The sequence below is a fragment of the Octopus bimaculoides genome, chromosome 3 (assembly GCF_046866305.1).
Source record: "Octopus bimaculoides isolate indiv1 chromosome 3, ASM4686630v1, whole genome shotgun sequence".
NCBI classification, from domain to species: Eukaryota; Metazoa; Mollusca; class Cephalopoda; order Octopoda; family Octopodidae; genus Octopus; species Octopus bimaculoides.
In genome coordinates, this window is record NC_142930.1 from 78,457,057 (window position 1) to 78,484,556 (window position 27,500).

Here is a 27,500-nt window from a genome sequence, read left to right on the forward strand (position 1 = left end):
TGCAGTGTTGACATAAATGCCTATAAGTATATATATATATATATATATATATACACAAGTTCATATATATACATACATATATACACACATACATATACATACACATACATGCACACATATCTACACACACATACACATACATATACATGGACACATACATGCATATACATACATTTGTACGCATATACACACGGTATTCATGTGGTGATGAATACTAAGGCAGTGCTATATGTATGGGAAAATGATGCTTATATTAACTAGTAAGATATTAAGTGATTGACAATTTATAAAGGTGATGAATGGTCTATTAATCTAAAGAGAGAGATTGTGTTATTAAGTGAGATGGAAATTAGAGGGGGCAAAAAAAGGGGGTTAAAGGAGTAAAAATTACTTGTATAAACTAAGTTATTATTATTACCAAAGTTTACCTCGATAATCACGCTCTATATTTGTTGGTGCAAGGGTTTTCCAATAGATAAAATAAAATAAAATTTTATGTTGTGCAGTATTTTATACGTCATAAAGCAGGGAGAAGAAAATATTTATATGTTTTGAATTCATCTTACGATAAACGTAAACAAATGAACTAAGATTGCTTTCAGAATCTTAGATATGTCTAAGAAAGTTAAAGAAGACAATTAAAATTCTTAGACACAGAATAATGCCACTAATATAACCTAAACAAGATAAATAACTCCTATCTTTGCTGAAGAAAGTGAAAGCAGCAAGTGAAGGAGATGTAGGTACAAAAGAGCAATGAAATCAAAGGAATAAGGTTATTGGAGCACAACGTATTGAACATAGTTGGAAGTAATGTTTATGTTAAGTTAAACTGAAAGTAATGTTGAAGTTCATGTTTATAGACGTTCTGGGTGTCCTAATTTGGGTTCAAAAGATGGAGAGTGTTCAGATAACATATATCAAGTGAAACAAGCCAACCATACCTTTATACATATAAATGTATAATTAACTTTTATCGCTTGAATTATGTGAAAAACTAATAGATAAATAGGTGAGTCATCTATGTTATATAAATTAGTATGGGTTATTTATATGAAAAAAATACGTGGGGTTGCCAATGTTTACATCTGTACGCATTTTCGATGAACGTGTTCACCAGTTTATTCTTCGAGAATAAAATGAAGAACAGTTCCGTATTACATAATGGACAAAATTTCCTACCTTTGTCGTATGGTATAGACGTGGAGAGAATTAGCCAGTCTAAGTTAAATTTTATGTTGTCTTTAAGTCCCCAAATTAATCTGCTAAGACTCATGGTATTGCGTTTATTTCTATCCCTAAAAGAAGAATAATGGTTAGATATTCTTCTGGATATTGGCGAAGAGGATGATCTATATATATATATGTATATATACATATAGACACACACACAGACCTTCGCCAGCCATGGATCCAATGTCATATAAGTCCCCTTCAAAGACAAACTAGATAGTAGGGGTGCCACCAGCTTCCTGTTGATCCATGTAGTCCAAGGAATTCTCCTTTTTAATGTAACTGGTGTCACTGGGAATTTTGATTTTACTTTTAACTCTTTAACATTTAGATTACTCTGCCAAATTTAATGCTTATTTTATTGATATTGTTTTGAATTAACCATGCATTATGACTTAGCTTTTTGATGAGGTATCTGTTAATTTTTAGAATGTCATTGTAGGATTCATGTGAGAGGCCAGATTTGGCTGGTTTGAACATAAAACTTATAGAATATTTTGGCCAGATATGGCTGGTTTAAATGCTAAAAGAATAACACTATGTGACCTGCCTTGACCAATAGCAGCCCAATTTCTGGTAGCCATCTTGAACTTCCTATACCTCTCCATTTGACTACCTGAGCCTGGGACCAAATCAAACCTGTTTTAAATAATAATAATAAATAATAAAACACTTTCAATACAGTAACCATAAGAGTACCACAGCAAACCACAGCACATACCCAAGGCGCACAGAGCTGCGTTCGGTAGTGAAGTGAAAGCACGTTATAAAAATAAAACTACTGAACAATAATAATAATAATCCTTTCTACTAAAGGCACAAGGCCTGAATTTGGGATGAGGGGACTAGTCGATAACATCGACCTCAATGTTTTACTGGTACTTAATTTACTGACCTCGAAAGGATGAAAGGCAGAATTTGAACTCAGAACATAGTGAGAAACAAAATACCCAGCATGCTAACGATTCTGCCAGCTCACCGCCTTAATAAGAATAATAATAATAATAATAATAATAATAATAATAATAATAATAATAATGATAATAATAATGATAATATTATATTTTGTTGTGTCATTACACCAATATTAAAATAGGGAGAGTCATTACACCAATATTAATAATATACACTGGTTCAAATCCACTCCTTTATTATTAGCCAATCGATTAAATATCTATCCAACTAACTGATTGCTTGTTTTGTTCTCCATCATATGACTATTGCAGCTGGCACCTCACATTTAGTTGCTCAAATTACACATTATCTATCTATTTATGATATATATGATATATATATATATATATATATATATATATATATATATATATATATACACATACACACACACATGCATAAATCTATGTATCATCATCATGCTAGTATGGGTTGAATGATTTGACTGAGAACTGGTGAACTGGATGGCTGCACCAGGCTCCAATCTGATCTGGCAGAGTTTCTACAGCTGGATGCCCTTCCTAACGCCAACCACTCTGAGAATGTAGTGGGTGCTTTTATGTGCCACCGGCACGAGGGCCAGTCACGTGGTACTGGCAACGGCCATGCTCAAAATGGTGTTTTTTACGTTCCACCTGCACAGGAGCCAGTCCAGCGGCACTGGCAATGACCTCGCTTGAATGATTTTCTAACGTGCCAGTAAGGCGACACTGGTAACGATCACGCTCAAATGATGCTATTTACATGCCACTAGCATGGAAGCCAGACAGCTTCTCTGGCAATGATCGGATGGTGCTGTTAGTGCTCCACTGGCACAAGTGCCGGTCATTGAATATGGTTCAATTACATTTTCGATTTCACTTGCCCCAACAGATCTTCACAAGCAGAGTTTAGTGTCCAATGAAGGAGAGGTTGGCATGGGTGCCAGTCGTCGGATTTGGTTCGATTTCGATTTTAGATTTTAAATTCACTTGCCTCAACAGGTCTTCGCAAGCATAGTGTCCAATGAAGTAAAGATAAGAATAAGTGAACTGGCTACACTTCTAGCAGAGGCCACAGATTATGCTCTCACTTGGCTTGCCGGGTCTTCTCACGTACTGCATATTTCCAAACGTCCCGGCCACTAGTCATTGCCTTGGTGAGGCCTAAAGTTCGAAGGTCATGCCTCACAACCTCATCCGAGTTCTTCCTGGGTCTACCTCTTCCACAGGTTCCCTCAACCGCTAGGGTGTGGCACTTTTTCACACAGCTATCCTCAACCATTCTTGCCACATCACCATACCAGTGCAGTCGTCTCTCTTGCACACCATAACTGATGCTTCTTAGGTCTAACTTTTCTCTCAAGGTACTTACACTCTGTTGAGTATGCACACTGACATTACACATCCATCAGAGCATACTGGCTTTGTTTCTTGCGAGCTTACACATGTCCTCAGCAGTCACGGCCCATGTTTCACTGCCATGTAGCATGGCGGTTCATACACATGTGTCATACAGTCTGCCTTTTACTCTGAGTGAGAGGCCCTTTGTCACCAGCAGAGGTAAGAGCTCTCTGAACTTTGCCCAGGCTATTCTTATTCTAACAGCTACACTTTCAGTGCACCCTCCCCCGCTACTAACTTGGTCACCTAGATAGCGGAAGCTATCAACTACTTCTAGTTTTTCTCCCTGGAATGTGGCAAAAGTTGTTTTCTGCACATTTTCAGTGTTTATTGCTCCTGAGTTTTCAGTGTTTATTGCCACATACAAAAACTATCTTGCTAGTTAGCCTTCCTTTGATATTACTGCACCTCTTATGTGTCCATAGCTTACACTGGGTACAACTTATGGGGTTTCTACCTACGCCTTTTCTACAGATCGAGCAGGGCCATCTACCTGAAGTGGTTTGTGTTTTGTCTACCTTCGTACTTATTAGGACTTTGGTTTTAGCTAGGTTGACTCTAAGGCCCTTCGATTCTAGTCTTTGCTTCCACACCTGAAACTTCTCCTCTAGTTCTGATAGTGACTCAGCAATTAGTGCAAGGTCGTCAGCATAGAGGAGCTCCCAGGGGCATCCTATCTTGAATATATGTATGTATGATTCCAATTATTTGATTAAGTGGAATTATAGTTTAAGTGGTAGAGTCTTCCATGAGGCTATTGCAATAGACATTTGTCTTAGGTGCCATGCTACAGGATCATCTAAGTATCTTATGATTGTGATACATGCTTCTTGACCATTTATCCTTATCTGCACCCTGGTTGCTTTTATATTTGTTTGACACCAATATCATAAGCATAGCAATATGCCAGTTTTTTCTTCACTACATTTCTTCACCACAATTTGGATCCTGTAAATTGCCAGTAGTAATGGCACATAACCTATTATCTTTTAGGATGGTTGCTGATAGTGGCTGGAGGTTCTTGTTAGAGTGATTCAAAGTTTTAGCACTTCATCTTTCTAGCTCATCTGATACAGACAGAAATGGAAAATAAAGAAAACAATATATAAACAGAAAAATTAAGAAATAAAATGGAAATTAGATAGATATTTAGGTATATGTTTGTGTGTGTGTGTGATGTGTGTGTGTGTGTGTGTGTGTGTGTGTGTGTGTGTGTGTGTGTTGTGTAAGCAAATGCCAGATCTCCTACTCTATAGAAAGAAAACTTTGTATGAGGTAGTGAAAAATGACCTCAAGATGTTACATTTAATGAAGGAGATTACAAATGTCTGTGTCAACTAGTCATACATGGTGCTGAAGAACACCTGACCTTTTACACAAACTTACTGTACATGCACACCACCTTTGCCAATTGTTCTGTAAATGCATCCCCTCTGTCTTGCTCATTTTATACTCTACATCATCTATTCTGTATCTTCTTACCTCTTCCATTCACTATGCCATGTCAATCACAGCTCTCTTTGTGCATATTGAATACGCCCAATACTTATATCCTGCAATGACTCCTTCCTCTTTTCTCCAAAGTCATGATACTAAAATGCGGAGGAATTGCACTCTGACAATCTTTACCCAACTCACTCTCTTCTCACCATGCTCTCTTGGACATTCTATCTTAAGGGTATGCTCAGGCCCCTCTTCATCGTCTCATCTCTCCTCCATGCACCTTTTTATCCAGCCTTTTTCTCCTTCTCCATCCAAGGTGTCATGTAGAGGAATTGAATCCAAACCATGTGGTTGAGAAGCAAATTTTTTAACCACACAACCATACCTGTGACCTGGAAGAGAAACACACTACATACCACAAAAAGTTATACATGAGTGTATTTTCCATGAACAAGAAAAGGATGACAATATTAACAGGAAGTGTAGCCTCTCCTGGACTTGTGTACACTACACCATGCCATGAGTTTAAGATTATATTCTTGCAGTCCAAAATTAGGAGACAACTGCAAAATATTTTGTCAACAAACAGGACAATGATGCCTTTAAAATCCCAAGATGCAACTGGAAATGTTGATTATGTTACTCTTTTGTGGAAAATATATCACATGTAATTAGCAGCTTCCCAAAAATATCAAGGCACTACCTTACAATGTGACATGGTATTAAAACAACATACAATGTCATCCACAGAAAAATAAATAAAAACAACACCTCTTCTATGAAATACATATCAAAGCAAGGAATATTGGTGAAACATTTCCATCAAAACTTCTACAAAGTGCAAGCATAACAGACCTAGCATAGTTATTTGGGACAAAAGATGTGAGCATCTCTTCCAGAATCAGCAAGAAAGGGAATATCTATGGACAACTGATTTGAAGCTTGCAACTCCTTCATCATCATCATCATCATCATCATCATCATCATCATCATCATCGTTTAACGTCCGCTTTCCATGCTAGCATGGGTTGGACGATTTGACTGAGGACTGGTGCAACCGGATGGCAACACCAGGCTCCAATCTAATTTGGCAGAGTTTCTACAGCTGGATGCCCTTCCTAACGCCAACCACTCAGAGAGTGTAGTGGGTGCTTTTACGTGTCACCCACATGAAAACGGCCACGCTCGAAATGGTGTCTTTTATGTGCCACCCGCACAAGAGCCAGTCCAGGGGCACTGGCAACGATCTTGCTCGAAAACCCTACAAGGCCAGTCAGGCGGTACTGGCAACGGTCACGCTCAGGATGGTACATCTTATGTGCCACCCGCACAAGAGCCAGTCCAGGGGCACTGGCAACGATCTTGCTCGAAAACCCTACAAGGCCAGTCAGGCGGTACTGGCAACGGTCACGCTCAGGATGGTACATCTTATGTGCCACCCGCACAAGAGCCAGTCCAGGGGCACTGGCAACGATCTCACTTGGCTTGCCGGGTCTTCTCACGCACAGCACATTTCCAAAGGTCTCGGTCAGTAGTCATCGCCTCGGTGAGGCCCAATGTTCGAAGGTCTTGCCTCACCACCTCAGCCCAGGTCTTCCTGGGCCTACCTCTTCCACGGGTTCCCTCAACTGTTAGGGAGTGGCACTTTTTCACGCAGCTATCCTCATTCATTCTCACCACATGTCCAAACCAGCGCAATCGTCTCTCTTGCACATCACAACTGACGCTTCTTATGTTCAGCTTTTCTCTCAAGATACTTACACTCTGACGGGTATGCACATTTACATTACACATCCAGCGGAGCATACTGGCTTCATTCCTTGCGAGCTTACGCATGTCCTCAGCAGTCACAGCCCATGTTTCACAGCCTATCTAATTTTGTATTCATACCAATAATCATTCATGCACTCAGCTTTGTAAGCAAATGCCTAAGCAAGAAGCTGGAGAAGCTAAAATGTTCAAGCAAAGAAATAGAGCTGCTAACAAGAACTTTAGAGATACAATCTGTAAATGGATCAGTAAAAATAAACAAAACTTTTTTAAAGTTGAATATATTACAATTATCATTATTGTTATCCAAATTCCAATGATGGATTTTTGTTTCTTTTTCAGAAACCACCTCCCTCATTCTAGAAAGAATACTAAAATAAATAGAAGAAAAGATATTTACATGTATTTTCGGACTTATATACATACATACACTCACATATACATTCATGCATGAAATGTATCCCAAAGAAATATACATAAATAAGTAGATCATCAGGATGAGTATGTTGGGAGACACATTTTAAGAAATACATGCATTACCCATGTCTTCCCTTTACATAGTAATAACTATGTAGCGTTATTGTCCTCAGTTGGGAAAAATATTATAGCAATGGAACTATAAGAGTAAGATTCTTACTGCAAAGATCTTTGCAGTTGCTACCTGATCCCACCCATTTTGCATTCATGTCCTACAGCTATACACACTTAAAGAGCAACAAATATCAAGTGTTTTCTTGGATTGTGGAGAGTGCTGCTAAAAGTTGCATCAGATGCTTTAAGATATAGAAAAGTATGGTGCCTTTAATGTTCAAATACCAACACAGCTGACTAGATTTTATTTAACAGTTTGATTGGGGCTAATACTAACTCAATCAATTATATCACTTTTACTCATGTATAGCCAAAGTATATCATATATTGTTCCAACCAAACTGTATGGAATAGACACAGTAGTTAGAATAGATGATGCAGAGTATAAAATGGGCAAGGCAGAAGGGATGCATTGACAAAACAATTGGCAAAGGTGGCATACATGTACACTAAGTTTGCGTGAAAGGTTGTGTGCTCTGCAGCACCATGTATGACCAGTTGACACAGTCCTTTGTTGCTTCTATCATTAAATGTAACATCTTGAGATCATTTTTCATTACCTCATCCATAGTTTTTGTATTATTGACACAAGACCACAAATTTGGGGTGAAAGTTAATGTAAACTTGATCAAATCCATTACTTGTCCAGTACATATTTTATTAATCTTGGATGGATGAAAGGCAAAGTGTACTTTGTATCTTATTCTTTCAGGATTTGAACTAAAGCATAAAGCATTTACTCCACCACTCTGCCATTTCTGTAACTTTACCACTCTAACTATATGAAATGTAGAAGACATAGGAATAAGTGTATTCTGTAGTTATTTATTCCAAGTGAGACCTGACTGTGCAAATCTATGATCAAAGGCATTATAGCAATGACCATCTTTTCATAACATACTTAAAATTACATTATGCAATATATTCTCCTTTTTTCAAAATAATAGCATACGGTTTTAGGAAGATTTTGTTGCTATTTTTACCAGATTGCATTAACTTGTAAAAGTACACTCTGTTTTTGAGAATAAGTGTTGCAAATAGTGATAGTGATGAATGAAGTTGATTACAATGATGACAATTATGGTGAGAGTGTGGAGTATGATAATTATGATGATGATGGTGGTGGTGGTGGTCCCAGTAATCATCATTTACATGGAGGGAATACTTCTGCTGATGATGACAATGGTGGATATGAAGACAATGATGATGATAGGTAAATAGGTAAAATAATGTTTTGAACAGTGTGTTTTCTATTGCAGAAGTTGAAACAAACTGATGAGTTAATGCTGAACCTCAACACAGATTATAACACCAGCAGATTACAAACAACACCAGCTTTTCAAAACTATATTGATACATTACAAATATCAGAAGAACCAATCACAACTACTATAACTCTCAGTCACTCAAAATGTGTGAGACCTGTACAAAAAAACCAAGGCACATTATGTAAGTAAATGAGTGGTATTCTTTTACTTGTTTCAGTCATTTGAATGTGGCCATGCAGGAGCACTGCTTTTAGTCGAACAAATTGACCCCAGGACATATTCTTTGTAAGCCTAGTACTTATTCTATCAGTCTCTTTGCCAAACTGGTAAGTTACGGGGATGTAAACACACCAACATCAATTGTCAAACAACGGTGGGGGACAAACATAGACACACAAATATATACATATATATGTATATGTGTATATATGTATATGTGTGTGTATATATATATATATATATATATATATATATACGACAGGCTTCTTTCAGTTTCTGTTTATCAAATCCACTCACAAGGCTTTGGTTGGCCCAAGGCTATAGCAGAACACACTTGCCCAAGGTGCCATGCAGTGGGTATATATATATATATATATATATATCAGCTCTTCGAAACGCCGGTGTTAAAACAGGGGTAGCTGATGAAGGAAAATGTTCTCTATGTGGCTTGTGTATTTTCTTGTCTACGTTTTGTTTGCAATGTCCTGTACCCAGATATGCACCTATACATATAGGTGGATGTCGGTATGCACATACCTGTACGTATATATGCATATACTCATTTACTATTTGTTTTTATATATATATATATATATATATATATATATATACGTGTATACATCTTCACAGATATACGTTATTCTACTACTCATCACTGACCTGTCTCTTAAGCAACCTAACCTGTATTCCCAAATTCTTTATTCCACCATTTTACTACCCCTACCCCCTCTCTCTGCTCTTCACTTAGGCTTTATCACAACATACCTCACACTCCTTTACTCTTTACCCTCTCATCTCTTTACACCCTCATCTCTTTCTCTCTATCTCACTCTCACCTCTCTCTTCTTTCTATCATTTTATCCTGACTGACCACTAGCCAGCATACATTCTGTCTCTTCATTTCTTTATTATCTCTCTCCCCCTTTTTCTATTCTTCTTTTTTCTTTCTCTTCTTTTTTTCCTTCTTTTCTTGTTTTTATTTCACCTTACAAACACATTCCTAACTTTTAAGTCACTTCAACAAAAAACTCTCCATCGAATAACACCTTTTACAAGACTTTATGCTTGGAATGACCAATTATAAGCAACATTGGAACCTACACACAAGGTACAAGAAACTTATATTTCCACCATTCTGGTCAAATAATGGAACTGTTGATACAATATCGTTACGTATCTCATTTCTGTTTCCTTCCTCCACTTCACTCTGTATTTCATATCCTCTCTATAATAACTATTGCTTAACCATTTTCTCGCACTGTCTCTGATGAAGGGATATGTAAAATATCCCGGAAACAGCTGTAAGATCTTCTTATAAATGTTCTGAAATCTTTCATAGCCTTGGATTTTTTATCTCATTCTGTTAATTTTATATACACACACACACACACACACACACACACACACACACATATATATATATAATCAAAATAAGCAACAGCATATCAAGAAATGATGCAGTACGACTGTTTCAAGCGGCTCCATTTAATTGAACAATGCAATCATTACATCAATTTAAATGCAGGGCTCTCACAAATAAATAGAATTTTCATCAGTTGGACACACTAATATAATTTTTCTCAAATACTTTAACAGAGCAAAAATATGGAAGAAATCCATGTTGTCGCTATTGTAGCTAAAAATAGACTACACTTCCAAGAAAGGCATGAAGCTTACTGGGGTCATAGCTTGTAAAGGATTTCTAATTTATTTGTCTTCTTATCAACAACTAAATCTAAGACTAGAGGACTGTGTCTGTTTGGAATGAAGGGCAAGAGTGACAGCTCATGGCTAGGTATGGTCAAAAATATTGTCAAGATATTAGGAGTAGTAAATTGGGTATAAAGTAACTGTCTATAAAGGAGGCTAGGTAGGGGAAGACCCTAAATTATGATGTTAATTACCATATATGTGTGTGTGTGTGTGTGTGTGTGTGTGCATGTGTGTGTGTGTATGTAAATGTGTGTGTGTAAATATATATATATATATATATATATAATCATATATATATATATATATATATATATATATATATATATATATATATATATAATCATATATATATATATATATATGATTAATGAGAGAGATTGAAGATGGAAGATATGAGAATGTTTATTGATCACTACAATTGTTTCAACCCACCTAGCACCGATCCCTCATGGGTGAGATACTGAACAACTGGTTTAGGAGTATCTGTCGGTGTAGATGTGTCTCTTCAGGTGATTACAAGATGTATCTCGTTAAAATAACATCTGTTCCACAAGTTTTCTTTTTGGTATGTGTATACAAAAGCAATAAATTAAGGGATACAGCATCATTATTATAGAAGATCAATAAAATCAGATGTAAAAAGAAACAAATATACAATACAGCAAAAAAAGTATTAAATATAACTGTGAGCAGACATGGATGTATACACACCCTCGTTTAGGTTGTATGGCGCACATACATTCACTCATACAAACTTACACAAAGATATAAGCATATGCATGCATGTGGTTTGGCACACATCCATACACACAGTGAATTAAATAGATACTTTGTGTTTATAACAATGGGAAGGATACAGTTAATTCATCCACACCATAAGGTAAATTATGGTTATTGATTTGGTTAATGACTAGCAGAGATACCCGGCCTTGCTCGGGATGAAAATGGCATAGATTTTATTGCTTTACTTGTTTCTGTCATGTGACTGCGGCCATGGTGGAGCACCGCCGCTGGTCGAAGAAATCAACCACAGGATTTGTTCTTTGTAAGCCTAGTACTCATTGTGTCAGTGTCTTTTACCAAACCGCTAAGTTACGGGAATGTAAACAGCAACATCAGTTGTCAAGCAATGGTGGGGCTACAAACCCAATATAAAAGTACACACATATACAAATATACACATATATATATATACGACAGTCTTCTTTCAGTTTCCGAGTAAGAAATCCACTGAAGATTTTGTTCAACCTGAGGCTATAGTAAGCATATATATATATATATATATATATATATATATATATATATGCTTTCGGTGCAAATGGCTTTATTATAGGGTGCCGTATTTTACAATCCTGTAAATGATAATAATGGTATTTTTATATAAGCTTAAAGCTTATGCCGTTCACCGTGCAATGACTAACGAAAATAGTCTAATAATGGGGGATATAAACCCTCGACAGAAAAAAGAAGGCTTTCCCATCTGCGTGGGGTGGGACGCGAACCCACATCCCTTTGTTAACATGAATAATTGTGGTACCTTCACACATGGATAGGAAAGCCTTTTTTCTGTCGAGTGCTTATATGCCTCGTTATTAGACTATTTTCCTTAGTCATTGCACGGTGAACGCCATAAACTTTAATGTTATATAAAAATACCATTATTATTATCATTTACAGGATTGTAAGATACGGTGTCATATAAGAAAACCATTTGCACCGAAAGCATATGTATATATATATATATATAATTCGAAAACATGATACTGCATTGTACAAGAAAACCATTTGCACCGAAAGCATATATATATATATATAATTAGAAAACATGAAGTTTCGTAACATTGTTTACAAAATAACAGCCGATCGTTTGCAAAGGACCGTGTCTACAGTGAGCAGTGATGATTTTTGCTCTGGTAACTACTACTGTCTCCCATGTTCATGCACGACCAGCTATATGTCGGTATGAGTAGAGCAACGGATTCAGCAAATATGGAAATTAGTTGTGGATAAATGGAGCAGTAAAAAGACGAAATTTAAAAAATCTGTTATCTCTCTCACTCTCTCTCTCTTTGCACCATCGCTAGAAGGGGACTTAACTCATGTTTGCAAATGGTGGCGACTTGAAAATTGTTAGAATTTATGGTTTAAAATTATTTTTAATGCAAAAATTCACATGTTAGGAAGCAACCAAAAAAAAAAAAACAAATGGCCGATTCCGGGCATTTTCGACCATGAAGAATCCATTGGTGTGACTCCCAGATTGCTATCTTGTAAGGTGTGGATTTCTATAGATGCAACACACACACACACACACACACACACACACACACATGCACACTCACAAACTCAGCTATACAATATGTATAGATTACTCAAATTCATTCACACTGCATTGTGCAAAAGTGCATGTAAGCATGTAAGCATCTTGACAGTCTTTCAGATCTTCTCATTGGTCCACAAAATAGGCAAGGATTCTTTGGAGCAGTCTGCATCTCCTGGAAAGGATATTATATGGTAGTGTGTTATATCAAACTAAATTTTATTCTCCCTGCTTCTCAGCAATCTTAATGTTGAATTTGGTGTCCTTCAGAGTTTTCCTAAATATACAGACTAGTTCCCCATGAAGTGTAGCCTCTACAAACATCACTCATTGATATTTATCAGACTTGTACCATGTGTTCACTGTTTGCTTTGTCACAAAACCTCTGTGCAGTATTCTAGTTTTTACCTTGGTATCTAAGATGCATACCACTGGCATCATTACAAATGGTGTTATCTAATTTCTTTCTACCTCCTCTGTATACACAAAGGGGAGAGAAGAAAAAATTGTGGAGGAATAAACGGTATATATATATATATATATATATATATATATATTACATGGAAAAATGCGAACATGAAAAGTAATATTCTTAAGATTATAAACCTGGAAAAGTACATGACAAGTTATTACACCTGTAAAAGTATAGGACAAACTATTGTAAAGTAAAGAATAAGAAACTTTTTACTTAAAATATTGCAGCAAAGAATGCCACTTCTAATTTATCACTCCTTACAGTTCTCATCTTTTAAATTTATTGTACAAAACTGTTCAGCTAATTTGTAAGTTTGTCTAATTAGTCACTTTTTCCTGTATTTAAGGTAGTAAATTAGCCAAATTCTACTTAAATAAGTATAGTATTATTTGTAAACTATAATAAAATAATTTTTAATATTAAAATTTTAATTTTAGCTGCAATATTTTAAGTAAAAAGTTTCTTATTCTTTACTTTACTAGAAGTAATAGCTTGTCCTATACTTTTACAGGTGTAATAACTTGTCCTGCACTTTTCCAGGTTTATAATCTTAAGAATATTACTTTACATGCTCGCATTTTTCCCTGTAATCCATGATTTTTACAGGCATTGCTGTTATAAGATAATATGTCAATTAATAATTTAAGGTTTTACCTTATAAAATACTGAAAGATAATATTTCAATTTTTCCATGTAACTGATGATAATAGACCCCAAAAACCCCAAAACCATCAGTTACCAGGCTCACCTTAACTAACCTAATTTTGCAATATTAGGAGGTCACAGGAATTCATTCAATGAAAAATAAAATTTCCAATGATTCTGGACCAAAATAAGGTATTTGCAACATATTAGGAGGTCAGGGTATTTGATTCCATGCAATTTTTACCAAACCAAAATAAGGGACTTGCAGCATATTAGGATGTCAGGATACTTGATTCCACGCAAAAAATCAAATTTTCTTTTTCTTAGTGAAAATCGTGCGGGTGTTAATATAGAAATTTACCATAGTGTTGTTATTTAGCCTCAGATCAACCCTGATACTGCAAACATATCATCACAGACATTCCATCCTTCAGCAAACTGTCTTTTTAGGGATAATCTAGGACATTACATACAATGGGCGCATGATTTAGGTAGGGTGATACTTTGGCTGTTATTTTTAGTGTATCGAGCAACCAGGTAGAGGCTCTTTCATTGGTTTGATTGTGTGATGAGATGTTTTTACACATATATGTAATATGTATATATATATATATCATCAGCAGAGGTTAGAGAGTAAGTCAAAAGCTGAGAGTTTCGTGTGTTGGCACTTATCAAACACAAATTTGTCCATTGTTACTCTGTAACATCTGACGAAATAACTTCTAAAATACAAAATTTTGTACAAAACATTAAGAGTAAACCCTGTTCTATGTGACACATTCTACCAGTAATGGAAGTTTGAAAGTGTTTAGTTAAAAAAAATTAACGAAATAATTTGTACGTCTAATTGAATAGATCCGAAGTGAATGAAAGGCAAAGTCAACCTCGATGGAATTTGAACTCAGAACGTAAAGACAGACGAAATACCACTTCTAAAATACGTAATTTTTTCAAAAACGTTAAGAGTAAACCCTATTCTATGTGACACATTCTACCAGTATCAGAAGTTTGAAAGTGTTTAGTTAAAAAAAAAAATTAATGAAATAATCTCTACGTCAAAGTTGACCTTATTGAAATTTGAACTCAAAAACGTAAAGACAGACAAAACACAGTCAAGCATTTCACCTGGCATGCTAATGTTTCTGCCAGCTCGCTGCCTTAGAAAGTAAACATTCATTTTAGAAATATATTCTTTATTCTTACTGCTGAAGCATTACTCCCTTACTCTCTTACTTACTGATATGAAATTTCGTAACATTTTACCTCATAACTCTTTTTCTACTAAATTTTGTTCAATGCAATTAGTAATTCTGAATTCCTCATGCATTTTTCTATCATTTAAGCCAAAGAAAGGTATAATTTTAATTTAAAATTGAAGGTGAATAGGTGCCTTCCTGCGACCCTTGAGGGGGCAGTAACTTTTTCTACTGAACCAAATCTCAAACTATTTATACCAAAGTGTCCTCTTTAAAACTGTTAGCAGTTTGCAATTTAGTTGAGAACTGAATTAGTGGTGAAGCTTGGAATCTGCTGCGATTGACGAAATGGTGGACTTAAGAATATATTCAACCACTACTGTGGTTGAATGATATATATATATATATATATATATATATATATATACACACATATACATACTAGCAGAGATACCTGGCATTGCTCAGGATTAAAATAGCATAATTTTTTTTTGTTTTACTTGTTTTGGTTATGTGACTGTGGCCATGCTGGTGCACCACCCTCAGTCGAAGAAATCGACCCCAGGATATATTCTTTGTCAGCCTAGTACTTATTCTATCGGTTTGTTTTTCCAAACGCCTAAGTTACGGGGACGTAAACACAGCAACATCGGTTGTCAAGCAATGATGGGAGTACAAACACACACACACACACACATATATACATATATATACATACATATATATCTTAACATATAAAACTGAGAATGTGTATCTGCCTGTGAATCTGTCTGTGTGAATCCCTAAAACTCGCGAACTACCCAACTGATTTCATTCAAATTTTACACATGCCTTTACTTAGGATCCATGTGGTGTCATGGGCCCAAAAAAATTTCAACTTCTTGCCTAATTCAAATCCTGGAGCAATCTCTTATCTCCACATTATTTCAGTGTTACATGTCAAAAGTGAAACAATAACATCTCTTTATTGTAATGTCAGATACTTTCAGTTTAATAGTTTCATTATTAATTCTGAAACTATTATCTCATATATCTCACATATATACATGCATACATACATATATATATATATATATATATATATATATATATATATATATATATATATTTAATTATATGTATTTCTTCTATCTTAATGAATAAAAATTCTTCGGATAGAATAAATGGGTTAATAGAAACCAATGTAGCAAAGAACACAAAATAACTGTGGTGTAGTTCCTGTTTTTAAGGCAGGAACTCCTTGAAATTTTGGGTATTTGAGTATATTTAAAAATTTAAGGAATGGAGAAAACGCATGTTATAATTGCATACTTTATTCCTACATATGTTTCAAAGGATTACAACCTGTGTGATCCATAGGGATCTGTGATGTTAAAATTGTAACCTTCTCTTCAGGGAATGCATGGGAATCTTCTTAAACGTAAGACATTATGACCGAGTATGAAAACAATAGATGGATAAGGTTATGACGTGATTCATTTGAATAAAACCGTTAGAGAATTGGACGCTACCGGATGGTGGGTTGGACAACACATACATATAAATGTATAAACATACATGCATACATAATTACATATACACATATATATATACATATATATACATATATATATATGTGTATATATATATATATATATATACACACACACATACATACGCCCACATTTACACATATGCACATACGTACCCACGCATATACAAATATACACACATGTGTGCATGTCCACATACACACATATATACATATATATATACACATGTATAAATAGAAATAGACACATACATATACATCTACGCCTATAACCAAATAAACAGATACGCATATACATATACATACATGTATACAAACACATACGTAAACACACGCATGCACATACATACAAATACATATATATAAGAAAAAGAACTCAAATGTTTTCATATATACATACATACATATACATATATATATATATATATATATACACACACACACATATATATATATATATACATATACATATATATATATGGTGGTTGTCTACTCCTTAAACAGAGTTTGACCAGCTCCTGCACCTATACCTTAGCCCTTTCATGGCGTCTGATGTGGCTTTTTAAACCAGACAGTGTTTTGAAAAAACACCCACACAGATTGCACCTCTGATTTGCACTACCAATACCTGCAAGTAAGTTCTGCTCATTGTGGATCCTAACATGTCTTTTAAGACCCCCATTGGATTTGCAAACCCTCTGGCACACACCACATTCGAACGAGACCTTCGAAGACCGAAGTGGAGAAGGGTTCCGTGCCAACGGCGGTCGAGCACGGGTCAGTCGGTCCTAAGAAGCGGGCGAAAGCTTCCACGAAAGGCGCCGGATCCGTCACGAAAGCGATTGTAGCAAATATATATATATATATATATATATATATATATATATATATATATATATATATATATATATATATATATATATATATATATATATATATATATACACACATATATATATATATACACAAACACACATACACGCATACATACATATATACACACACATACATACAGATATATGTACACACATACAGAACCTAATAACGCATAGATATGGATTTATACAAATACATACACAATTATATATACATACATATACATAGATATGTACACATATACACACATATATACTTACAAACATACGTACACACACCCACACAAGTATAGATATATACATACATACACACAGACACTCACACCCACACACACATATCTATATATATATAAATATACACACACACACACACACACACACACACATATATATATATATATATATATATATATATATATATATATATATATATATATATATATATATATATATATATATATATACACAGGCACACACATATATATACATATACATACATACATATACATACACATGTGGACATACACACTCACATATACTTGTATATACAATCATATACACACATGTATATTTACACACATACATCTAAATATAGACATATATTTTTTTATAAAAAATACATCTACACAAATACGCTCCCATACTTATTCACAAGTACACTCATATATGAATATATAAATAAATACATCTATACACAAAAATGTACATACAGCCAAAAAATCATACGTGAATGCATATTGATATATTTAAAAAAATATATATTAATAAGAGTAAAAACAAGGGTAAAAGTAAAAATATAAATGATAATGCGTATACGTACACAAAAAAACCAATAGAAACACCTCTAGTTTATACAAACCCTGAATATGTACACACAGACACACACATACACATTTTCTCTCACAGATATACGCGTATATATAAAACACCTATACCGGTATATTCATACGTACATAAATTTTGTATGTTTTGGTTGTTACAAGAGTTTATCAAGATTTAAAGTATGCTCTAATTTAGGTTAATAAATTACGAAAGTTTAGATAAATAATTTGAATCGTAAATAATTTTAATCTAACCTTTGAGGGAATTAATAATATGTTTTATTAGAACTATTTGAAGAATTTACTTATTACGGGTTAATATGATAGCGTTTTATAAAAACAGTGACTTATTTAAATGCTGAAAATGTATGTTTTTGCCAGTGTTTACATCTGTAAGAATGTTCTATGAAAGTATTTACCAGATTATTCTTTGAAAATAAAATAAAGAGGAGTTCGGTAACACAAAGATGGCAAAATTTTCCACCCTTTTCATATGGCTTAGAAATAGAAAGAATAAGCCAGTCTAGTTGAAATTTAATGTTATTATCTTTAAGATCCCAAATTAGTTTGCTAAGGCTCGTGGTATTACGTTTGCTTCTATCTCTAAAGGATGAAAAATTGTTAGAAATTCTAGTGGATAATGGTGTAGAGGAAGATCCTACATAAAAGTGAGTATTTGTAGGAGTACTAACTTGGCATTGGTAGATAGTGTTTCTGAGTTTCGCATTTTCACTTAAAAAACTAATTCTTTTGCTATTAACTTCTGAAATAATGATTTTGTTGTTGTGACTATTACTATTATGTGTCATGTTATTATTATTGTTCCCTATATTATTATTATTAGTGTTATTATTGTTATTTTGGTAAGGGTTAATAATGTCTGGTTCAATGTTATTACTGTTTGAACTCTCTAGTGGATGCAAAAGCCTCATATTGTGTGCAGATATTATCTGTGAAATGTTCTTCATGTTAGAGAAACCGAATCTAACCTTGTGTGTGTTTATGACTTGGGAGTAATGAGAATGTTTAGGAAAGTTCTTATTTATAGCGTTTTGGAACTGGGATACCAAGTTTGATTTTACACTTTTACTAAAAGGAAGAATTACCCAGACATATTTATTAGGTTCTGGTTTAGAATGTTTTCCGGTATTGTTTATAAATAGTCTTAGTTTATTATTATCATTGAGACAAGGTTTTATTTGACGGTTATTTCCCTTATTTCGTGAAAGAATGTTAAGCTTGTTGCTATCGTTAGGTAATTTATGATTGAGGTTATCTTCATATTTATTGTTATTATTTAAATTAAAAACTGTATCATTATTACTATTGCTATTAAAATTATTATTATTATTACTACTCAGATCGGTTTCATAATTAGAATCTATATAATTAACCTTTTCTCTGTAATGATTCGCTAAGCCTCTTCGGAGATTTACAAAATACAATACAAATATAAAATAAGAATAAAATAAAAATGAAAATATGAAAATATAAGGCACATAAAAAAGGCTACAAAAAGTGTATAAAAGTATATATTGGAGTTATAAAAACTCCAATATACATGCCTATGCATGTATACATTACCATACGCAGATATACATGGATACAAAAACATAGCTACATGAGTACATATATGTGTGCTCAGATGCACATACACAGATGGCTGCACATGCATACCAAAATAGTCAACAGGCACTGTCACCACATGTGAGGGTGACATACACATATACATCTATCCCCTCACACATACATATATATATGTATATATAAATATTCTCATACATACATGATCCCTAGTATGACCGTTATTCGTTGCGTTTGGAATGCTGTTTATTTGTTAAAATTTGTTGGGTACGTGCGTGTCAGTTCTGTATGCGGTGGAGGGGTCTATGTGGAAATTATTTCTTGAGGGGTTGTTGATACAATAATAATAATATGCCAACTTTTTAAACTTTGTGATGAGGTAGTCCGTTATTTTTTCCTATGGAGAAGATAAAGTCCTTCTAGTAGTAGGTATTAAGAATTCTACTGCTATTTGGGTAGGAATAATTTTTACTGCTAATTCCTCTCATCTAATTGTACATATATGTATATATATATATATATATTGATACAACCGCCGATAAACAAAAATAACGTTATGTCCCTATTCCAGGAGCTAAGTTTGAAACCATATTCTAGTTATTCAGGACAATGGTATTTCCTTTGTCCTGTCAACGAGCACGGTTATTTATGGCATAGGAATGTGATCTCTGACCCTTTCCGGTCACCGAAAGTTTAAAAAAAGCAAATAGGAACTGTACTAAACTGACCCAGTTTTGGAGGGGAACGTAGCACTGTTGGGTACGGTATCTGTCATAGGTATCTGTCATAAATACGGGAGCATAGATTTGGAATCGCAGTTGGTGTACAAGCGGTCAGCCAGTGAAGAACAAGTGGAGTGACAGCAGTGGTCAGCCAGATGGACAGAGCGGTTGGTGATAGAGACTGACAGATAGAGATTGAGAGAGAGAGGCTGTTGATAGAGAGAGCCGATCAGCAAAATAGATAGAGCCAGTGACGGAGAGGGTTTAGCCCGTAAGAGAGGCAGATAGGGACTGAAGCAATCTGAGAGAGAGACAGAGAGATGGAACTGTTGTGGCAGGCAAAAGTGATGTAGTGGGCTGCGTTGGTCAGGAGAAATAATTTGTTGCGGTGAAGCTTTGTTTATATTTCTTTAAAGAAAATGTTATTGCGTTTGGTTATATGTTTTTGTGAAGAAAATAAAAAGAACTTTGCTAATTGTGATGTTAACTGGTTGAAAAGAAAGAAAAAGAACTTTTGTTAACTGTGTTAAAAGAGAGGAAAAGAAAAGAAAAACAAAAGAAGCAGAAGAACTTTTAATGACTCTTGATTGTAAACTTTATGATTATGTAATGATTGTAAACTTTGTAATGTTAAATGCTTGGAAACTATTGTTAAATGCTACATGTGTTATTTCAAAAGCATGAATTATTGTAATGCAATGTTTTGTTTTGTTTTGAAAAAAAATTTAGTTTGACTACACAACGAATGGTCTGTGTTATTTCTCCTTTTCGTTGTCATCGTTACGTGCTCCGCCGGGGCTTATTGGCGAACATCCTGACTCACTGAGTGTTCATCGTCGCACGTGCAAATTTTCTCTTCATTGAGGTTTTCGCGCGGGCGTTCGTAACAATATATATATATATATATATATATATATATATATATATATATATATATGTATGTATGTATGTATGTGTATATATGTTTGTGTGTCTGTGTTTGTCCCCCCAACATCGCTTGACAACCGATGCTGGTGTGTTTACGTCCTTGTAACTTAGCAGTTCGGTAAAAAACCCCGATAGAATAAGTACTAGGCTTACAAAGAATAAGTCCTGGAGTTGATTTGCTCAACTAAAGGCGGCGCTTTAGCATGGCTGTGGTTAAATGACTGAAACAAGTAAAAGAGTAAGAGTATATATACATGCATACATATTTTTATACATCATCATCATCATCGTCGTCGTTTAACGTCCGCTTCCCATGCTAGCATGGGTTGGACGATTTGACTGAGGACTGGTGAGACCAGATGGCTACACCAGACTCCAATCTGATTTGGCAGAGTTTCTACAGCTGGATGTCCTTCCTAATGCCAACCACGCCGAGAGTGTAGTGGGTGCTTTTACGTGCCACCGGCACGAAGGCCAGTCAGGCGGTACTGGCAATGGCCACGCTCAAAATGGTGTATTTTACGTTCCACCCGCACAAGAGCCACTCAAGGGGCACTGGCAACGATCTCACTCGAAAATCCTTACACATGCCACGGGCACAAGTGCCAGAAAGCCGATGCTGGGCACAGGTGCCATCACGATTTCGCTTTCGCTTGTCCCAACAGGTCTTCACAAGCTGAGTTTCGTGTCCAATGAAGGAGACGACGTTGGCATGGGTGCCAGTCGTCAAATTTAATTTGATCTCGATTTCGATTTCATTTGCCTCGACAGGTCTTCGCAAGCAAAGTTTAATGTCCAATGAAGGAAAGTACGCATAAGTGGACTGGCTGAGGCCTTAGATTTAGGTCTCACTTGGCTTGCCGGCTCTTTTCACGCACAGCATATTTCCAGAGGTCTCGGTCAGAAGTCATTGCCTCGGTGAGGCCCAATGTTCGAAGGTCGTGCCTCACTACCTCATCCCAGGTTTTCCTGGGCCTACCTCTTCCACAGGTTCCCACAACTGCTAGGGTGTGGCACTTTTTCACACAGCTATCCTCATCCATTCTCGCTACATGACCATACCAGCGCAATCGTCTCTCTTGCACACCACAACTGATGCTTCGTAAGTTCAACTTTTCTCTCAAGGTACTAATACTCTGTCTAGTATGCACACTGACATTACACATCCATTGGAGCATACTGGCTTCATTCCTTGCAAGCTTACGCATGTCCTCAGCAGTCATAGCCCATGTTTCACTGCCATGAAGAATGGCTGTTCATACACATGCGTCATACAGTCTGCCTTTTACTCTGAGTGAGAGGCCCCTTGTCACCAGCAGAGGTAAGAGCTCTCTGAACTTTGCCCAGGCTATTCTTATTCTAGCAGCTACACTTTCAGCGCACTCTCCCCCACTACTAACTTGGTCACCTAAATAGCGGAAGCTATCAACTACGTCTAGTTTTTCTCCCTGGAATGTAGCAGAAGTTGTTTTCTGCACATTTACAGTGTTTATAGCTTCTGAACATCTGCTACATACAAAAACTAACTTCCTAGTTAACCTTCCTTTGATATTCCTGCACCTCTTATGTGTCCATAGCTTGCACTAGGTGCATCTTATAGAGTTTCTACCTACGCCTTTTCTACAGATCGAGCAGGACCATCTACCTGAAGGGGTTTGTATTTTGTCTACCTTCCTACTCATTAGAACTTTGGTTTTAGCTAGGTTGACTCTAAGGCCCTTCGATTCTAGTCCTTGCTTCCACACCTGAAATTTCTCCTCTAGTTCTGATAGTGACTCAGCAATTAATGCAAGGTCATCAGCATAGAGGAGCTCCCAGGGGCATCCTGTCTTGAATTCCTCTGTTATCGCCTGGAGGACTATGATACATAGGAGGGGGCTGAGGACTGAACCTTGGTGGACCCCTACCTCTACCCAGAATTCTTCACTGTACTCGTTGCCAACCCTCATCTTACTGACAGCATCTCTGTACATGGCTCGCACAGCCCTCACTAACCATTCTTCTATCCCTAGTTTCCTCATTGACCACCAGATAAGGGATCGGGGGACCCTGTCAAAGGCTTTCTCCATGTCAACGAAAGCCAGGTACAGAGGTTTATCTTTGGCTAGGTATTTCTCCCACAGCTGTCTTACCAGAAATATAGCATCAGTGGTGCTTTTCCCTGGCACGAACCCAAACTGCATCTCATCTAAACTGACTATTCCCCTAATTAGTTGGGCTATGACCCTCTCCGTGACTTTCATTACCTGATCTAACAGCTTGATACCGCTGTAATTATTTGTATCTAAAGCGTCACCTTTACCTTTGTAGCAGTTGACTATGGTGCCGCTACACCAGTCATTGGGTATGACTCCTTCTTGTATCACCTGGTTAACAATACGGGTGACTAGGCTACAGCCAATACTGCCAGATATTTTGAGCATCTCTGCAGTGATTCCTGAAGGGCCAGGGGCTTTCCCTGTCTTCATACTCTTAATAGCTTTATCTACCATGGTACTGTCAACTCGAATCGCTGGTCCCTCTGTTGGGTCAACATTCGGCAGACTCTCTTTCTCCCATTCATTCCCTTTATTGAGCAACCTTTCGTAGTGGCGTCTCCGTACCTCTTTGTTTGCAGCCTTGTTCAGTGCAAGCGTACCATCATCCATGCGAACACATTTCTCTCCCACAACATCACAATTCTCTCTCACACACTGTCTTGCAACACAAAATACTTCAAGTCTTTGGTTCTCACAGTGCAGAACATTGGCAAATTTTTTCTTATCTGCTTCCCCTCTGGCTAAATAATCCTGTCGCTTAGCTTCCCTCCTGGCAGTCTGATAGAATTTCCTGCTACCACCGTTTTTTCCAGTCCCTCCAAGCCTGTTTCTTTTGTCTAATAGCCCTGTCAACAACATTGTTCCACCACCACGTTATTTTGGGTCGAGAGGGGACTTTGCACCATCCACAGATCTGGTCAGTGGCCCTCAGCAGGTTGTCCCGTAGAAACGTCCAGTTGTCTTCTACATCGTGTGAAGATACTTCCCCTTCTATTTCGTCAAAGGCCTCAAGTAATAAGTCTCTAAATCTCTGTCCATTCGCAGGATCTTTGAGCTTCCAGACATTTCTCCTCCAAGCTGGTCATCTCCTGGGCAACCACTTGGTCCTAATCCTGAAGTCACTAACTACTAGTCTATGTTGTGGAGTGCATTCTTCACCTGGGCTGAGGGGCATAGGCCGAGATAATGGTTGCTAACCCATGGTGAAGGACTAATCTAACCTTAAGTATTCCATCGGATATTCTACCTCGATTACCTTATCCACCCATTTCTCTGCAAGAAGTATACACACGCCCCCGACCCCATCTGTGTTCCCTGCCCAGAAAATCTTGTACCTGTGTTCTTACATATGCATATATATATATATATATATATATATATATATATATTGTTGTACTTGGGGATGGTCATATTGCCAGTTTAGCCAATAAAAACACACGCACTGTATATTTGGTGTTAATTTGCTTCAGCTTTATATTACATTAATCTTAATCTTATTTCGGCCAGAGTTCTTTCGTCACACTTCTGTGACCTCATCAGTGGTCCTTTGTTTCCTTCTTTCTTATGTGTGTCTCACCTTGCTAACTATCAGCCATTTTGTATTTTGTATTCCTATTGTATGTGTCTACGCATGCGTGTCCTTCAATATGTCTGTCTTTTGAAAGTGCATGTGTGTATGGGGAGTGTCTGTATCACCTATATTCTCTGTTAATACGTGTTCGTTTGTATTTGTTTTATACACCAACAGGGTCACATCCAGCGTAGAAAAACTAGAACTCACCAAGGGTCAAGCCGAAAGGCTAAAACGGACGCTAATGGCGAACATTAAGAACAAAATATATAAGGAACTCAGCCAACAAAATAAGCGTAGACGCATTCTATTAAAAGAAATTAGAGGCATCACCACACGAATAGAGAGAACCACACTTATGAATATAATATACGCAGAGAATACATATGTCAAACGCCAGTGCAATATACACTTTAGAAAGAAAATCTCGTGGTTAAAAAGTGAACAGCAATACAAACTCGCAAAAGAAAAGAAAGAGGGATACCCAGAAACAATAAACGGAATTGTTATGGCAGAGGTCCCTCTACCAGCAGAGTTCAACAGAGACAACGAAGCCAACATCTATGGGGGAATAACAACAGACCCAGATGAAAAATCGCTACTTCAACTACCACCGAAATATGCGATATATCACAAGGTTAACCCCATCCAATGCCTCTACGAAATCGAAAAGTCGTTCACAAAAATACGTTGGAATTTAAACATGTACAACAACAACAACAGCAACAACACGAGTGACAACAACACGAATGACAACAACAACAATAACCGCAGCAACAACATGAATGACGACAATCACAACAACAACAGTACCAACGATAACCGCAGCAACAACAACATGGATGAAAACAATCACGACAACAACAATACCAACAATAACCACAGCAGCAGCAACAACACAAACAATAGAGACTGCAGCAACAACAACAGCCGTAGCAACAAAAACAACTGCAACCCCATGAACACCAACAGCAACAACAACAACAGCAAAAACGAACACATGAGGACAAGCAATAGAAACAAAAACAATAACAGAGAACAAATCGAATACAACAACAACAATAACAGGGAGAACGACACACAGACACAGATAACCATAGGCACAAGAACACAGACAAAGGTAAGGCCATGGGGGTCAAGAGGGAGAATAAAGTTGAATGCAACAGAATTCTTGGACAGGGAGTCAGTAGACCTAAAACAGAAAACATTAGATGGGGTGGTAACAATAGTGATGGTGGTGGTGGTGGTGGTGGTAGTGACAGTAACAATAGTAGTGGTAGGAATAGCAGGATGAATGGGAGTAGCAATAATGGCAGTAATAGTAGTAGTAGTTACGAAGAAGACAACCCCAGAGGGGCCAACAACAGGAATACTAACCTCCTTGACACTCAATTCTTCAACATACATGACAAAACTTATAATATGAGCCGGGTATACCCGACAACATTACCCTTTAACAAAAGAGTCTGCATCCCTAAACATACTCATAACCACATGGAAGCACAGTTTACTATAGCTAGGACAAAACTTAGACAGATTTTAGAATTATACACTAAGAGACAGAGACAGAATAAGACAGAGGCCCAACAACTTGGGAATATACCCACAAGTGGCCTAACAAGCTCATGCAGCGCACGAAAAATGGAGAAGTGGTATGCCTTCCCACAGATAAGTCCGGCAGAATGTCAATAGACAGCCTGCCGAACTATATCCAGGCAATGCAACCTCACATCGCCAATACGAAGGTAACAACCTTACAGGCGCATGAGGAAAGAGAAAAAGTCCTCAATGCCCACATGATGATGTGGACAATTGTTCTTAGACCCCAGAAGCGCACAGCCAACAACTTCCAAGCCTGGAACAATGATATCCCGACGCTGTATGGGCTCCGTAAGGACCACAAAGTAACAACTAATCCTGTAGTGGGACCACCAACAAGACCAGTCTGTGGAGCGAATGTCGCTAGTAACTACAGGATTTCCTACTTCCTCTCAATGATCATACGCCCCATAATCCAGATGTCACCTGATGTCTGTGACAGCACGGAAGATCTCCTCAGCAGGATCAACGACTGCAACAACACTTGCAAACTGACAGGGTGTATAGTGGGTAGCATGGATGTGGTATCACTATACCCATCTATCGACGTGGATTTTGCAGTGGAAAAGTGCGTGGAGATGATCAACGAGAGCGAAGTAGAGTTCCAAAAAGTCAACACAGAA

General features: G+C 36.7%; 1 protein-coding gene across 27 annotated transcripts in view; it reads left to right on the top strand.

Annotated features, from left to right (window-relative positions):
* The window catches only part of LOC106874806 (F-box only protein 16), a 333,993-nt gene that overhangs the window by 276,559 nt on the left and 29,934 nt on the right, over positions 1-27,500 (top strand). For 19 of the 27 annotated variants that reach the window (XR_016241101.1, XR_016241099.1, XR_016241103.1 and 16 more), the window contains one exon: positions 8,633-8,822. The exons of 1 other annotated variant lie outside the window; for it this stretch is intronic. Coding sequence is in view for 20 of the 26 variants with exons in the window: in XM_089349270.1 (XP_089205396.1) it covers positions 8,633-8,822 (190 nt within the window). In the remaining 6 variants the exon portion in view is untranslated. Of the gene's footprint in view, positions 1-8,615; positions 8,823-25,455 lie in introns of those variants that run through there. 7 more of the 27 variants (XR_016241102.1, XR_016241104.1, XR_016241100.1 and 4 more) reach the window with 4 other exon arrangements.